Raw genomic sequence first — 16,302 nt, 5'->3', positions numbered from 1 at the left:
CCTAACAAAACAAGTGATGTGACATTATTTTTAAGCTATTTGAATGCCAAAACCAAAACTACATCATTTTACATGTTTAAGTGTGGCATTTGATTGTCCATTTCAACGCTCCATTAATGTTTTTTAACTAAAAATCATCTCAGGGACTAATGTAAGGCAAGTTTATAAAATTTGGGGACTAATAGAAATAATTAAAGTTTGAGGGACTAAATTGAGACTCGCGTACAAATTTAGGAACTAAATTGAGTATTAACTCTCAAATAGTAAATAGTCCACTAATATAAATATTTCAAGATAAGAGATAAATAACTATACACATATTAAACAATTCACAAAGAAATAACTCAATTTACAATTAACAATCAACTAATGATATAAATTCAAAACAAAGTAAATAACTCTACTTATACTCATCTAAATAGCCATCATCTATGTCATAAAGGCTGAGAGATAATACTAATAAATGCATGAATAATTAAAAATGCATCATTATTCAATATGAAAAAAAATTAAAAGATGACTAAAAAAATAAAGGATGTATTTGCAAAAATTGACACAATATGAAATATGATGCATGATATATGGTATCATTCCATTAAAGTAAAGGTAATATAACAACAATTAAGTGTAAAAAATTATCAACTATGCTAGGTGCACTAAAATTAATTACTAAAATCAGCCACCAATATAGAATACACATGAAAATACAAAATACACACTAAAAATGAGTTAAACTACACAAGTTGGCTGATTTTAGTAACTAACTTTAGTGTGCATACAGTATTTTTGGTAAAAAAATATACGCCAATGAAGAGTTATTAATTATCTTCTTTTAATTTTTTAGTTCTTCATAGATTAACACAAGAAGATTTAAGATACAAGATGTGTTATGATAGGTAACTATTTTGTAGTTCATTTTTTGGAATCGCACGCACACGCATATTATTGATACTTACGAGATAAATTCAAAAGAGTAAATGTTTATAATGTAACTATAGTATCTCAACTCTCAAATATAGAAACTATAATTATTTTATCAAACATTATTATATATAACTATTTCTTGAAATCCAACATCTTATTCACAGCTGCAATATAAGCCTCAACACTGGAGACAGTAACATCTGTTCTTGTTCCAATTCCACTATACATAACATCATAAAAAAGAAAACATTATGAGTGTGAATGATTTTAAATTGTGACTATAGTCATAATTCTAATTACCTTGTATGTTATGCAAAAAGAATATATATATATATATATATATATATATATATATATATATATATATATATATATATATATATATGCAATAGTTGATTGATGATTATTGTAAAGAACATATTTGACAAGTTATAACAATAAACATTTGAATTTATCATAGGACTATTTACCTAAAAATTGGTTGAATACTTTCTTCAACTAATGAATGAGTACATGCGTGGTTATTCATTCTACAAATGCTAACATTTGTAGTGATAATAACATCAACACCTTCTATCATTGTAGTCAATGTATACTGAACAAGTTTTATAGCTTCCTGCATAAAAATTATCATAAAATTTTATTCTTGCCACATGCCAGTAAAATTTATTAAATATAAAAATATTAAAATATTAGAGTCTAACAAAGCATCCAAGTATTAACTTTCAATCTTATGGCTCTCTCTCTCTCTCTCTAAATAAATCATCTAAATGTCATATAATTTGGTAGACTAAAAATAATCAATTTATTAAAATTAGAGACATGTATCTCCAAACTAGTATACAATTATGTTAAAAAATAATTAAACATTCTTTACCAAAAGAATCCTATAACAACAAAAAGAAGATTAATACATGTTTGTATCTATACCTATATTACCATATGTGTCAACACTCTTTAGCATGTTATGACTCTTACTTTTTCTATAACAATGACAATCTCGAAAACAAGAAAATAAATTCATGATCATTTCAAAAGTAAATAACATATATGTATTCAATTTAAGTTGTAGATCTAATAAGAATTATTCATATAAAGTTATGCTAAAGCTATACTAATGGATTATTTTAGTGCATCTTAATTCATACATTATCTTTCTTGAAAGGCCAAATTAACTATTTACACAAACTAAAAATTTTGTTAAAAGTTTCTTAGATTATTTAATTTATTAGGTATATCTCATCCTTTTAACATTTAATATATTTAATCTTAGCTAATGATAATCTATCTAATGAAGTTTTATAAAATTACACAAGTTGTTTCAATCAACATTCTCAATCTAATCTATGAGTAAATGAACTAAAAAATATAGTTAATACTCTTTTCATTCATCTATTATTCACTAAAAATCTTGTCTCATCAAAAACACACTAATTAAAGATGAATCATTAATAATAATTATAATTTTTGTTGTAGTAATGATAAAAATATTCAATTAAGCATTATTTCAAACCTTTATAATAAGATTCACTGCTTTGAAAACTGAATCTATTGAACCTGAACCAACAGAACAAGCAACATGTATGCCTCCATCAATGGTATTAGTGAGTCTAACAGTTGCTGTCGAAAGACCCAAAGTTCCACAAGTCACCTACGTAGTACATACATTACCACATTTTAATTTAAATTAATTTGTTCCATTTTGTCAAGTTAATCCCTTATATTAAACACAAAAATTTTTCATATATATATATATATATATATATATATATATATATATATATATATATATATAAACCAACCTGTATATCACTAAGTTTCCAAATAGATTCCACTTGAGTAACTTCATTTGATACCAATGCTCTAAGGTCAACATCATTTACCCTCTTAATAAACCAAATATTGTAGTTAGATAATAAAAAAAATTAAATCATTCAATAGGTTAAAATTTTACATTGAATTTTTTTTTAATGTATTTTAAAAAAAAGTAGTAACTTAATTGTTAAATCTCTTGCAGTATTTATATGTCCATTCTTGAAATCATAGTATATTTGTTTAGTATATGGTGAACCAAAATTATTTTATTGTATTAAGTTTAAAGTAAATATCAAACAAATCACATACTTAAATTGCAAGTAGATGATTGTCATCAGTGTAAGCTGGATCTAGTTAATAATAATAATAATAATAATAATAAGTTGAAAATAGAAAATTTTAAATATATAATTATTATTTACCTTTTTTTTGTCGGCTACTGCTTTAAATTTCCAAAAGACACTATCAATTTCATTTTCTTTAAGGTGATAACCAAGCTGAAATAAAAAAAGACAATTAACTCATAAAACATAGAAAAGACAAAATTAATATGTCATTGAATATATATAAAGCAAAATCAATAGTTTTATCCAAAACAAAATTATATATACATGTCATATTTCTTTATTGAGTTGTGCTACGTATATACCAAAATCAGCCACCAAAGTCAACAATCAGTATAAAATACATGCTGGAATATAAATACAGATTGAAAATAAATTAAATCACATATGTATTTATACACAAATACATTGATGACTGATTTTAGTAACTGATTTTGATGTATAAATAACATTTTTGTTCTTTATTTATGTAAATCATGATAAAGTATATAGTGTATGTTTGATAGCATTTATATGTTAATCACAATATCCTACCACGGTTTACGTTTCAAAATTTCAAACCCATATACACAAGTCATGCTAGGATGTTAATAGTGTGTAGAAAAATGTAAATCCAGTAACGTACATATCTCATGATATCCAACCATAATTTATATAGAAATAAAAAAATACTCAACACCATCCAACCAGGATTTACACTCGAAATAAGTCTTTATATACAATTATGCATGAATCTATTTCAAAATATTATAGAGTGGAGATAAAATGTTTGAAATTCCATTTGTGTTAGTCCATGACTACATAAAAATTAGAAGTGATTGCTCTTTCGGTGCTAGCTCATAAAAACCCTCATATCGTGGCTACACCTTATGATTATCATGTTCATGTGGTGCGTGGCTCAAACTGTATCCAAAAATGGGATGGTGGCCTCCATTTCAATGAGAATTTATCTCTTCTATATCTTGTTAGGGCTTTGTTAAGGTCAACATTAAGATCCAAAACACCCTCTCAAAATGTGGCATGTAATCGTCAATGACAACTTACAAGTTTTTTAAGCTCCATAAAGAACTCTCATCTACTACTAAATACTTGCTCTAAATCTCAGGAACTTGTTAATCCTGAGAATAGCATAGAGTTAAAACTTCCTGGATTAACCATCCTCTTCCAATTTAACCTACACATCTAGCTCCTCCCACCCTGAACTTCTAATAGAACCTCCATCACCCTACCCTAGACCTTTTCTAGAATGACTCATGCACCACCTTGAACCTCCTCAAGAACCCCCACACCCCACCTAAAAGCTCCTCCTGATCCTTCTACTGTCTCCACCACTATCTTCCTCTCTACTGACTCCATGTTTATCTTCCTCCACATTCCTATAACTATGCTGGTTAGTGCGAGTAAAAGTTATTTGATAATGTTCAATTGGCACAATGTCTAGTCCTTGCTATTTAGCTAATATAGCAATTTGATTCTGGACAAGAGAATTTGTAATTACTCCAGCCTGTCGAGGGTCACCCAAAAAGTTATCAGGAGAAAAAAACCATAATCTTGTACCATGTTATCGCTAAAGATATTTTACTGAGGGTTGATGAGCGGATATTTTATACGCTTTTTGGGGGTAATTTCATGTAGATTTTAGTATGTTTTAATTAGTTTTTAGTAGAATATTATTAGTTTTTAGGCAAAAATCATATTTCTGGACTTTACTATGAGTTTGTGTATTTTTCTGTGATTTCAGGTAATTTCTGGCTGAAATTGAGGGAGCTGAGCAAAAATCTGAGTTAGGCTGAAAAATGACTGCTGATGCTGTTGGATCCTGACCTCCCTGCACTCGGAATAGATTTTTTGGAGCTACAAAAGTCCAATTGGCGCGCTCTCAACGGTGTTAGAAATTAGACATCCAGGGCTTTCCAGCAATATATACTAGTCCATACTTTGCGCGAAGATAGATGACGTAACTTGGCGTTGAACGCCAAGTACATGCTACTGTCTGGAGTTAAACGCCAGAAACATGTCATGATCCAGAGTTGAACGCCCAAAACACGTTATAACTTGGAGTTCAACTCCAAGAAAAGCCTCAGCTCGTGGATAGCTTTAGTCTCAACCCCAGCATACACCACGTGGGCCCCAGAAGTGGATTTCTGCACCAATTATCTTAGTTTACTCATATTCTGTAAACCTAGGTTACTAGTTTACTATTTAAACAACTTTTAGAGACTTATCTTGTACATCATGACATTTTCAGATCTGAATTTTATACACTTTGATGGCATGAGTCTCTAAACTCCATTGTTGGGGGTGAGGAGCTCTGCAGCGTCTCGATGAATTAATGCAATTGTTTCTATTTCATTCAAACGTGTGTGCATTCCTATCTAAGATGTTCATTCGCGCTTAATTGTGAAGGAGGTGATGATCCGTGACACTCATCACCTCCCTCAATCCATGAACGTGTGCCTGACAAACACCTCCGTTCTACATCAGATTGAATGAGCATCTCTTAGCTTCTTTAATCAGAATCTTCGTGGTATAAGCTAAAACCGATGGCGGCCATTCTTGAGGATCCGGAAAGTCTAAACCTTGTCTGTGGTATTCCGAGTGGGATTCAAGGATTGAATGGCTGTGACGAGCTTCAAACTCGCGATTGCTGGGCATTAGTGACAGATGCAAAAGGATCAATGGATCATATTCCAACATGATCGAGAACCGACAGCTGATTAGCCGTGCTGTGACAGAGCATCTGGACCGTTTTCACTGAGAGGATGGGAAGTAGCCACTGACAATGGTGACACCCTACATACAGCTTGCCATGGATGGAACTTTATAAACAATTGAGTTGAATATTACATTGCAGAAATTCAGAGGACAAAGCATCTCCAAAACTCCAACAGATTCTTCATTAATAAAGTAACAATTTCTTATTCAAAATACTTTGACTTCTTACAATTAAATCCAATTAATCTTATTGGCATCCTGACTAAGATTAACAAAATAAACATAGTCTGCTTCAAACCAATAATCTCCGTGGGATCTACCCTTACTCACGTAAGGTATTACTTGGACGACCCAGTGCACTTGCTGGTTAGTTGTACGGATCACAAATTCGTGCACCAAGTTTTTGGCGCCGCTGCCGGGGATTGTTTGAGTTTGAACAACTAAAGGTTTATTTTATTTCTTAGATTAGGAATAATTTATTTTTATTGTTATAGAGTCATTAAATCCTGATAGGATAGTTTCTTTTCAAAAATTTCTTTTCAAAAACATTATTTTTCTTAATTAATTGCTAATTTTCGTGAGTTTAGTGTCTTGTTCTAAGTTTGGTGTTAATTGCATATTTTATATTTTTCTTTAAATTTTCGAACTTGTGTTCTTTGTTCTTCATTGATCTTCAAGTTGTTCTTGTTTATTTTTCTTGTTTGATCTTGAGTTTTTCTTGTTTTGTGTCTTTTCTTGTTTTTCTTGTGCTTTTTCAAAACATTAACTTTCAAAAATTTATACTTTTATCCATAAATATAATACATCTTTAAAATCAACACTGAAGTTACTGCCCAATTGGCTGGAGCATTAGTAGTTGTTCTTGATAATTGGGTATCTTCTTTGGAATCTTTTTCAAAAATAATTTTTCTTTGATTGAATCTTGTGCCAAACTCTAAGTTTGGTGTTTCCTTGTTAATTTTTCTTTAAATTTCAAAAATTTATCTTGGTTCTCTAAAAATTTTAAGTTTGGTGTTCTTTCTTTTGTTCTTAGTGTTCTTGTGAATCTTCAAGGTGTTCTTGAGTCTTTCCTGTGTTTTGATCTTAAAATTTTTAAGTTTGGTGTTCCTTGGTGTTTTCCCTCCAAAATTTTCGAAAATAAGGAGCATTGGATCTAAAAATTTTAAGTCTTGTGTCTTTTGTGTGTTTTTCTCTTTCATCATAAAATTCAAAATTCAAAAAAAAATATATCTTTCCTAACTAATTTTAAACTACATTTTCAAAAATTTTATATAAAAATTCAGATTTCAATTTCAAAATATTTTCAATTTCTTTTATTTATTTCGTTTTTATTTTATTTTATAAAATAAATTTTTTATAAAATAAATAATATCAACATACATATCATCTCCTTTATTCCATCATGGAACTAAGTGGGAATGAACAGTCCAGGAGGACTCTGGGGTCATATGCTAACCCCACTACTGCTTCATATGGGAGTAGTATCTGTATACCCTCCATTGGAGTTAGTAGCTTTGAGTTGAATCCTCAGCTCATTATCATGGTGCAGCAAAACTGCCAGTATTCTGGTCTTCCACATGAAGAACCTACAGAGTTTCTGGCACAATTTCTACAAATTGCTGACACAGTTCATGATAAGGAAGTAGATCAGGATGTCTACAGATTATTATTGTTTCCATTTGCTGTAAAAGATCAAGCTAATAGGTGGTTAAATAACCAGCCTAATAACAGCATAAAAACATGGAAACAGCTGTCAGAAAAATTCCTGAATCAATATTTCCCTCCAAAACGGATGACACAGCTAAGGCTAAGCATCCAAGGCTTCAAACAAAGAGATAATGAATCCCTTTATGATGTCTGGGAGAGATACAGAGAGATGCTAAGAAAATGCCCCTCTGAAATGTTTTCAGAGTGGGTGCAACTAGACATCTTCTACTATGGGCTTACAGAAAAAGCTCAGATTTCTCTAGACCACTCAGCTGGTGGATCTATACATATGAGAAAAACAATTGAAGAAGCTCAAGAGCTTATTGATACAGTTGCCAGAAATCAGCATATGTACCTAAGCAGTGAATCCTCCATGAAAGAAGAAGCTAAAACAGTAACTGCTGAACTCAGTCCTGTGGATCAGGCTAATAAATTCAATCAGCAATTAGACTTTCTAACTCAGCAGCTAGCCAAATTCAAGGAAATACTACAGGAAACAAGAATGGCTAACAGGAATATGGAAGTACAGTTAAAGCAAACAGAAAGGCAACTGTCAAAACAAATAGCAGAAGAATGCCAAGCAGTTCAATTAAGAAGTGGAAAAACATTAAATACCTCACTTCAAAATAGCAGGAAGCCAAGAAATGAACAAATGGCTACTCAAAATCCCTCTGAGGACAATCAGAGCCCAGAGAGGAATAAAGCTGGCGCTGAACGCCCAGACCATGCTCATTTATGGCGTTCAACGCCAGAAATAAGCATGAATCCGGCGTTGAACGCCCAAGGGAAGCATAGTTCTAGCGTTCAGACGCCAGTAACAGATAAGGAGATGGCGTCTAACGCCTCTCCAGCTTCCACCCCTGGCATTCAAACGGCAGTAGGAGATCAGTCACATACAAGTGCTGATAACAACCCTTCTAAAAAGACTTCCCAACCCACTTCTACAGGTAATAAACCTGCAGCAACTAAGGTTGAGGAGTACAAAGCCAAAATGCCTTATCCTCAAAAATTCCGCCAAGCAGAACAGGATAAGCAATTTGCCCGCTTTGCAGACTATCTCAGGACTCTTGAAATAAAGATTCCGTTTGCAGAAGCACTTGAGCAAATACCCTCTTATGCTAAGTTCATGAAAGAGATCTTAAGTCATAAGAAGGATTGGAGGGAGACTGAAAAAGTTTACCTCACTGAAGAATGCAGTGCAGTCATTCTGAAAAGCTTACCTGAGAAGCTTAAAGATCCCGGGAGCTTCATGATACCATGCACATTAGAGGGTAATTGCACCAAGCAAGCTCTGTGTGACCTTGGGGCAAGTATCAACCTAATACCTGCATCTACTATCAGAAAGCTTGGTTTGACTGAAGAAATCAAACCAACCAGGATATGTCTTCAACTTGCTGATGGCTCCATTAAATACCCATCAGGCGTGATTGAAGACATGATTGTCAAGGTTGGGCCATTTGCCTTTCCTACTGATTTTGTGGTGCTGGAAATGGAGGAGCACAAGAGTGCAACTCTCATTCTAGGAAGACCTTTCCTAGCAACTGGCCGAACTCTCATTAACGTCCAAAAAGGGGAAGTAACCCTGAGAGTCAATGAGGAGGAGTTCAAGTTGAATGTTGTCAAAGCCATGCAACATCCAGACACCCCAAATGACTGCATGAGTGTTGATATTATTGACTCTCTGGTAAGAGAGGTCAATATGGCTGAGAATCTCGAATCAGAGCTAGAGGACATCTTTAAAGATGTTCAGCCTGATCTGGAGGAATCAGAGAGAATAATAGAACCTCTAAAAATCCCTCAGGAAGAGGAGAAACCTCCTAAGCCCGAGCTCAAACCATTACCACCATCCCTAAAATATGCATTCCTGGGAGAAGGTGAGACCTTTCCTGTAATCATAAGCTCTACCTTAGAGCCACAGGAAGAGGAAGCACTAATTCAAGTACTAAGGACACACAAGACAGCTCTTGGGTGGTCCATCAGTGATTTCAAGGGCATTAGCCCAGCCAGATGCATGCACAAGATCTTACTGGAGGGTGACGCCAAGCCAGTGGTTCAACCACAAAGGCGGCTGAATCCAGCCATGAAGGAGGTGGTGCAGAAAGAGGTCACTAAGTTACTAGAGGCTGGGATTATTTATCCTATTTCTGATAGCCCCTGGGTAAGCCCTGTCCAAGTCGTCCCTAAGAAAGGTGGCATGACAGTGGTTCATAATGAAAAAAATGAACTGGTTCCTACAAGAACAGTTACTGGGTGGCGTATGTGTATTGATTATAGAAGGCTCAATACAGCTACCAGAAAGGATCATTTTCCTTTACCATTCATAGACCAAATGCTAGAACGACTGGCAGGTCATGAATACTACTGCTTCCTGGATGGATATTCAGGTTATAATCAAATTGCAGTAGATCCAAAAGATTAAGAGAAAACGGCATTCACATGTCCATCTGGAGTATTTGCGTACAGAATGATGCCATTTGGCCTGTGCAATACACCTGCAACCTTTCAGAGGTGCATGCTCTCAATTTTCTCTGATATGGTGGAAAAATTTCTGGAAGTCTTCATGGATGACTTTTCAGTATTTGGAGACTCATTCAGCTCCTGTCTTGACCATCTAGCACTTGTTCTAAAGAGATGCCAAGAGACTAACCTGGTTTTAAACTGGGAAAAATGTCACTTTATGGTGACTGAAGGAATTGTCCTTGGGCACAAAATCTCGAACAAGGGAATAGAGGTGGATCAAGCTAAGGTAGAGGTAATTGAAAAATTACCACCACCTGCCAATGTTAAGGCAATCAGAAGCTTTCTGGGGCATGCAGGATTCTATAGGAGGTTTATAAAGAATTTTTCAAAAATCGCCAAACCTCTGAGCAACCTGCTAGCTACTGACATGCCATTTATCTTTGATAAAGAGTGTCTGCAGGCATTTGAGACTCTGAAAGCTAAATTGGTCACAGCACCAATCATCTCTGCACCAGACTGGACATTACCATTTGAATTGATGTGTGATGCCAGTGACCATGCCATTGGTGCAGTGTTGGGACAAAGGCATGACAAGCTTCTGCACGTCATTTACTATGCCAGCCGTATTCTAAATGACGCACAGAAAAATTACACAACCACAGAAAAAGAGCTACTTGCAGTGGTTTACGCCATTGACAAATTCAGATCCTATTTAGTCGGATCAAAAGTGATTATGTACACTGATCATGCTGCTCTTAAATATCTACTCACAAAGCAGGATTCAAAACCCAGACTTATAAGATGGGTGTTGCTTCTGCAAGAGTTTGATATAGAAATAAGAGACAGAAAAGGGACAGAAAACCAAGTAGCAGATCACCTGTCCCGAATAGAACCAGTAGAAGGGGCGTCCCTCCCTCTCACTGAGATCTCTGAAACCTTTCTGGATGAGCAACTCTTTGCCATCCAGGAAGTGCCATGGTTTGTAGATATTGCAAACTACAAAGCAGTGAGATTCATACCCAAAGAGTACAGTAGGCTGCAATCAAAGAAATTGATCACAGATGCAAAGTACTATCTTTGGGATGAACCATATCTTTTCAAGAGATGTGCAGACGGAGTAATCCGTAGATGTGTGCCTAAGGAAGAAGCGCAGAAAATTCTATGGCACTGCCATGGATCACAGTATGGAGGACATTTTGGAAGTGAGCGAACAGCCACAAGAGTCCTCCAATGTGGCTTCTACTGGCCTACTCTCTATAATGATTCCCGAGCGTTTGTACTTAATTGTGACAGTTGCCAAAGATCTGGCAATCTGCCTCACAGTTATGCCATGCCTCAACAAGGAATCTTGGAGATTGAGTTGTTTGATGTATGGGGTATTGACTTTATGGGACCTTTTCCACCATCATACTCAAACACTTATATTCTGGTGGCAGTGGATTATGTATCCAAATGGGTGGAGGCTATTGCAACACCCACTAATGACACTAAAACAGTGTTAAAATTCCTCCAGAAACACATCTTCAGCAGATTTGGTACCCCTAGAGTATTAATCAGTGATGGGGGCACTCATTTCTGTAATAAACAGCTTTACTCTGCTTTGGTTCGTTATGGAGTTAGCCACAGGGTAGCCACTCCATACCATCCATAGACTAATGGGCAAGCTGAAGTCTCAAAAAGAGAACTGAAAAGAATCCTGGAACGAACTGTAATTAACCGTAGAAGGGATTGGGCAAGGAGCTTGGATGATGCTCTGTGGGCATACAGAACAGCATTCAAGACCCCTATAGGGACCTCTCCATACCAGCTTGTGTATGGAAAGGCATGTCACTTGCCAGTGGAACTGGAACACAAGGCCTACTGGGCAACCAGATTCCTGAACCTTGATGCCAAGTTTGCTGGAGAAAAACGTTTGCTCCAGTTAAATGAGCTAGAGGAATTTAGACTCAATGCTTTCGAGAATGCAAAAATATACAAAGAGAAAGCGAAAAGATGGCATGATAAGAAATTGTCATCCAGAGTCTTTGAGCCGGGGCAGAAAGTTCTGCTATTTAATTCTAGGCTCAAATTATTCCCTGGGAAACTAAAATCCCGATGGAGAGGTCCATATGTAATTACAAGTGTATCACCATATGGATACGTAGAGCTTCAGGATAGTGACTCTAACAAAAGGTTCATTGTTAATGGACAGAGAATTAAACATTATCTTGAAAGTAATTTTGAGCAAGAATGCTCAGAACTGAGACTTGATTAGAGCTCAATAATAGTCCAGCTAAAGACAATAAAGAAGCGCTTGCTGGGAGGCAACCCAGCCATTTACAAAGTTTATTTACTAATTAAATAAATTTCCTTTTCTTTACAGGTATAGGTCAAGTATCTTCAAAAGGTAAAATAGCAATTATTTGAGTTCACAGAGTTACAGGGGAATCTGGAAGCTCACTAGCGTGTAAAAGCCACTGAGAAACGTTTTGGGCGTTGAACGCCCAAAAGAAGCATCCACTGGGCGTTCAACGCCAGTAAGGGTAGCCATCTGGGCGTTAAACGCCAAAAAGGAGCATCTTCTGGGCGTTGAACGCCAGAAAAAAGCACCTTCTGGGCGTTTAACGCCAGATTGATAGCATCCTGGGTGTTCAGAAAAACGCCCAGTGAAAAAGGACTTCCTGGCGTTCAACGCCAGAAAGAAGCAACAGCTGGGCGTTGAACACCCAGGAGAAGCAACAATTGGGCGTTAAACGCCCAAAACATGCAGCGTTTGGGCGTTTAACGCCAGGATGGTGGGGAGGAGGTAAAATTCGTTTTTCTTTACAAATTTTCTAATTTTTTATGTTTCAATTCATGATTTCTTGCATAAACATGTTTCAAATTGTCATCCCTCAGATCAAATTAGTTTTCTAAAAACCCTAATTTCTAAAACCCTTCTTTTTAAATAATATGGCTTCATACATAAACATAAACTTTTTCTTTTCAAATCCAATCCAACTCTTTTTCCAATTTCTTTTCAAACTTCATTATCTTTTAAAATCTTTTTCAAATTATATATTTCAAATTTATTTTTAAATATCATTCATATCTTTTTAAATTATATCCTTTTCTTATCATGTTTATCTTTTATAAATCATATCTCTTATCTTATATCTTTTTCTTATTTTCGAATACCCACCCCCCTCCCTTTATATTCCCTTTCGGCGTCCCTCTCCTCATCCTCCATTCCACACTTACTCTCCTCCTATTCCTCTTCTCTCTTTTCTTTTGCTTGAGGACAAGCAAACCTCTAAGTTTGGTGTGCTTATCCGTGATCACAAAAACATTCTCACTTTGATCATGGCCCCTAAAGGAAAACAACCCAACCCAAGAGGCAAGAAAGAGAATATTCCAAAGCCACTTTGGAATCAAGGGAAGTTTTTAACTAAAGAACATTCAGACCATTACTACAAAATAATAAGTCACAGATCAGTGATCCCGGAAGTCAAGTTTGATCTGAAGGAAGATAAATATCCGGAGATCCAAGAACAAATTCGAAACAGGAACTGGGAAATCCTAGCTAATCCTGAAATGAAAGTGGGAAGAAACATGGTTCAGGAGTTCTATGCTAATCTATGGCAAACAGAGAGGCAAAGAATAATTGGAGCTGCCCTCTATGACCATCGGACCTTAGTCAGAGGAAAGATTGTTCATACCCATCCTGACAAAATCAGGGAAATCTTTAAGCTTCCTCAACTGAAAGATGACCCAGACTCCTTTAATAGGAGAATGATGAGGGTAAATAAAGGTCTGGACAAGATTCTAGAGGATATATGCATCCCTGAAGCCAGGTGGACCACCAGCACGACTGCCATCCCAAATCAACTCAAAAGAGAAGATCTCAAACCAGTAGCCAGAGGCTGGCTGGATTTCATTGGGCGTTCCATATTGCCCACCAGCAACCGTTCTGAAGTCACCATTAAAACAACAGTGATGATTCACTGCATCATGTTGGGAAAAGAAGTAGAAGTCCATCAACTGATCTCGTGTGAACTATACAAAATAGCAAACAGGAATTCCAAGGATGCCAGATTGGCCTATCCAAGCTTAATTTCTATGCTCTACAGAGATGCCGGAGTGAAGATGGGAATAACAGAGTATATCTCAGTTGAAAGGCCAATCACTAGAATATCAATGGACAGACAACAGCTGCATGATGATCCAATCAAGAGGAGAGCACAGGAAGTCCTCCCAGAACTTCCTCAATTCGAATATTGGGAACATATTGAAGCATCTATTTCCAAATTGCAAGAAGCTATGAACCAAATAAAAGAAGAACAGAACAATCAAAGCAGCATGCTTTGCAAACTGCTTAAGGAACAAGAAGAGCAAGGGCGTGATTTAAGGGAGCTGAAGCACCAGAAATTAATCCTTGAAGGACCAAGCATCCCACAGATCAGAGGAATATCCACTTCCCAAAATACAGGTTGTTGAGTTCTAATGTTAGCTTTAACTCTGTGATAGTGTTATTATAGAAATTTACCTTAGGGGATATATATAGTAGTAGTAGTAGTAATTAGTATATCTATTCTGGTTTTATTTCCAATTAAGTTATAATTTATTGCTCTCATCATCATCAGGCATGAATAAAATAGTAGATAATTAGAATAAAGAAGTAATTTATTTTTTTTCGAGTTCTTAATAATAAAAATTATAATTAACTATATGTGGTGGCAACACTTTTTGTTCTCTGAATGAATGCTTGAACAGTGCATAATTTTTATCCTGAATTTTATGAATATTGGCTCCTGAAAGAATGAGGAACACAAAAAATATTATTGATGATCTGAAAAATCATGAAATTGATTCTTGAAGCAAGAAAAAGCAGAAAAAAATATTTTTTTTACAAGAAATCATTGGATCAAGAAAAAGGAATAAAAGCCAACAGCCCTTAAAACCAAAAGACAAGGGTGAAAAGGATCCAAGGCTTTGAGCATCAATGGATAGGAGGGCCCAAGGAAGTAATTCCAGGCCTAGGCGGCTAAATCAAGCTGTCTCTAACCATGTGCTTGTGGCATGCAGGTCCAAGTGAAAAGCTTGAGACTGAGTGGTTAAAGTCGTGATCCAAAGCAAAAAGAGTGTGCTTAAGAGCTCTGGACACCTCTAACTGGGGACTTTAGCAAAGCTGAGTCACAATCTGAAAAGGTTCATCCAGTCATGTGTCTGTGGCATTTATGTATCTGGTGGTAATAATGGAAAACAAAGTGCTTAGAGCCACGGCCAAGACTCATAAAGTAACTGTGTTCAAGAATCAACATACTACACTAGGAGAATCAATAATACTATCTGAATTTTGAGTTCCTATGGATGCCAATCATTCTGAATTTCAAAGGATAAAGGGAGATGCCAAAACTGTTCAGAAACAAAAAGCTACAAGCCCCGCTCATCTAATAAGAATCTGAGCTCCACTTAAAAACTCTAAAATATTATTACTTCTTAATTTCTTTTAATCCTATTTTATTTATCTAGTTGCTTGAGGACAAGCAATAGTTTAAGTTTGGTGTTGTGATGAGCGGATATTTTATACGCTTTTTGGGGGTAATTTCATGTAGATTTTAGTATGTTTTAATTAGTTTTTAGTAGAATATTATTAGTTTTTAGGCAAAAATCATATTTCTAGACTTTACTATGAGTTTTTGTATTTTTCTGTGATTTCAGGTAATTTCTGGCTGAAATTGAGGGAGCTGAGCAAAAATCTGAGTTAGGCTGAAAAAGGACTGCTGATGCTGTTGGATCCTGACCTCCCTGCACTCGGAATGGATTTGTTGGAGCTAAAGGAGTTCAATTGGCGCGCTCTCAACGGTGTTGGAAAGTAGACATTCAGGGCTTTCCAGCAATATATAATAGTCCATACTTTGCGCGAAGATAGATGACGTAACTTGGCGTTGAACGCCAAGTACATGCTACTGTCTGGAGTTAAACGCCAGAAACACGTCATGATCCGGAGTTGAACGCCCAAAACACGTTATAACTTGGAGTTCAACTCCAAGAAAAGCCTCAGCTAGTGGATAGCTTTAGTCTCAGCCCCAGCACACACCAAGTGGGCCCCAGAAGTGGATTTCTGCACCAATTATCTTAGTTTACTCATATTCTGTAAACCTAGGTTACTAGTTTACTATTTAAACAACTTTTAGAGACTTATCTTGTACATCATGATATTTTCAGATCTGAATTTTATACACTTTGACGGCATGAGTCTCTAAACTCCATTGTTGGGGGTGAGGAGCTCTGCAGCGTCTCGATGAATTAATGCAATTGTTTCTATTTCATTCAAACATGTGTGCGTTCCTATCTAAGATGTTCATTCGCGCTTAAT

General features: G+C 35.6%; 1 protein-coding gene across 1 annotated transcript in view; it reads right to left on the bottom strand.

Annotated features, from left to right (window-relative positions):
- Nucleotides 1–935: 935 nt before the first annotated feature.
- The window catches only part of LOC112747742 (probable 2-isopropylmalate synthase), a 44,867-nt gene continuing 29,500 nt past the window's right edge, over nucleotides 936–16,302 (bottom strand). Inside the window, exons 9-13 of the mRNA XM_072218744.1 lie at nucleotides 3,162–3,236; nucleotides 2,727–2,810; nucleotides 2,438–2,575; nucleotides 1,395–1,540; nucleotides 936–1,144 (exon numbers count right to left, since the gene is read on the bottom strand). Coding sequence (XP_072074845.1) covers nucleotides 1,057–1,144; nucleotides 1,395–1,540; nucleotides 2,438–2,575; nucleotides 2,727–2,810; nucleotides 3,162–3,236 — 531 coding nt within the window. The 3' untranslated portion in view covers nucleotides 936–1,056. The remainder of the gene's footprint in view (nucleotides 1,145–1,394; nucleotides 1,541–2,437; nucleotides 2,576–2,726; nucleotides 2,811–3,161; nucleotides 3,237–16,302) is intronic.

This window comes from Arachis hypogaea, chromosome 2 (genome assembly GCF_003086295.3).
Source record: "Arachis hypogaea cultivar Tifrunner chromosome 2, arahy.Tifrunner.gnm2.J5K5, whole genome shotgun sequence".
NCBI lineage: Eukaryota > Viridiplantae > Streptophyta > Magnoliopsida > Fabales > Fabaceae > Arachis > Arachis hypogaea.
Note: the sequence above shows the minus strand (reverse complement) of the source record. Positions and strands in the feature narration are given on the sequence as shown.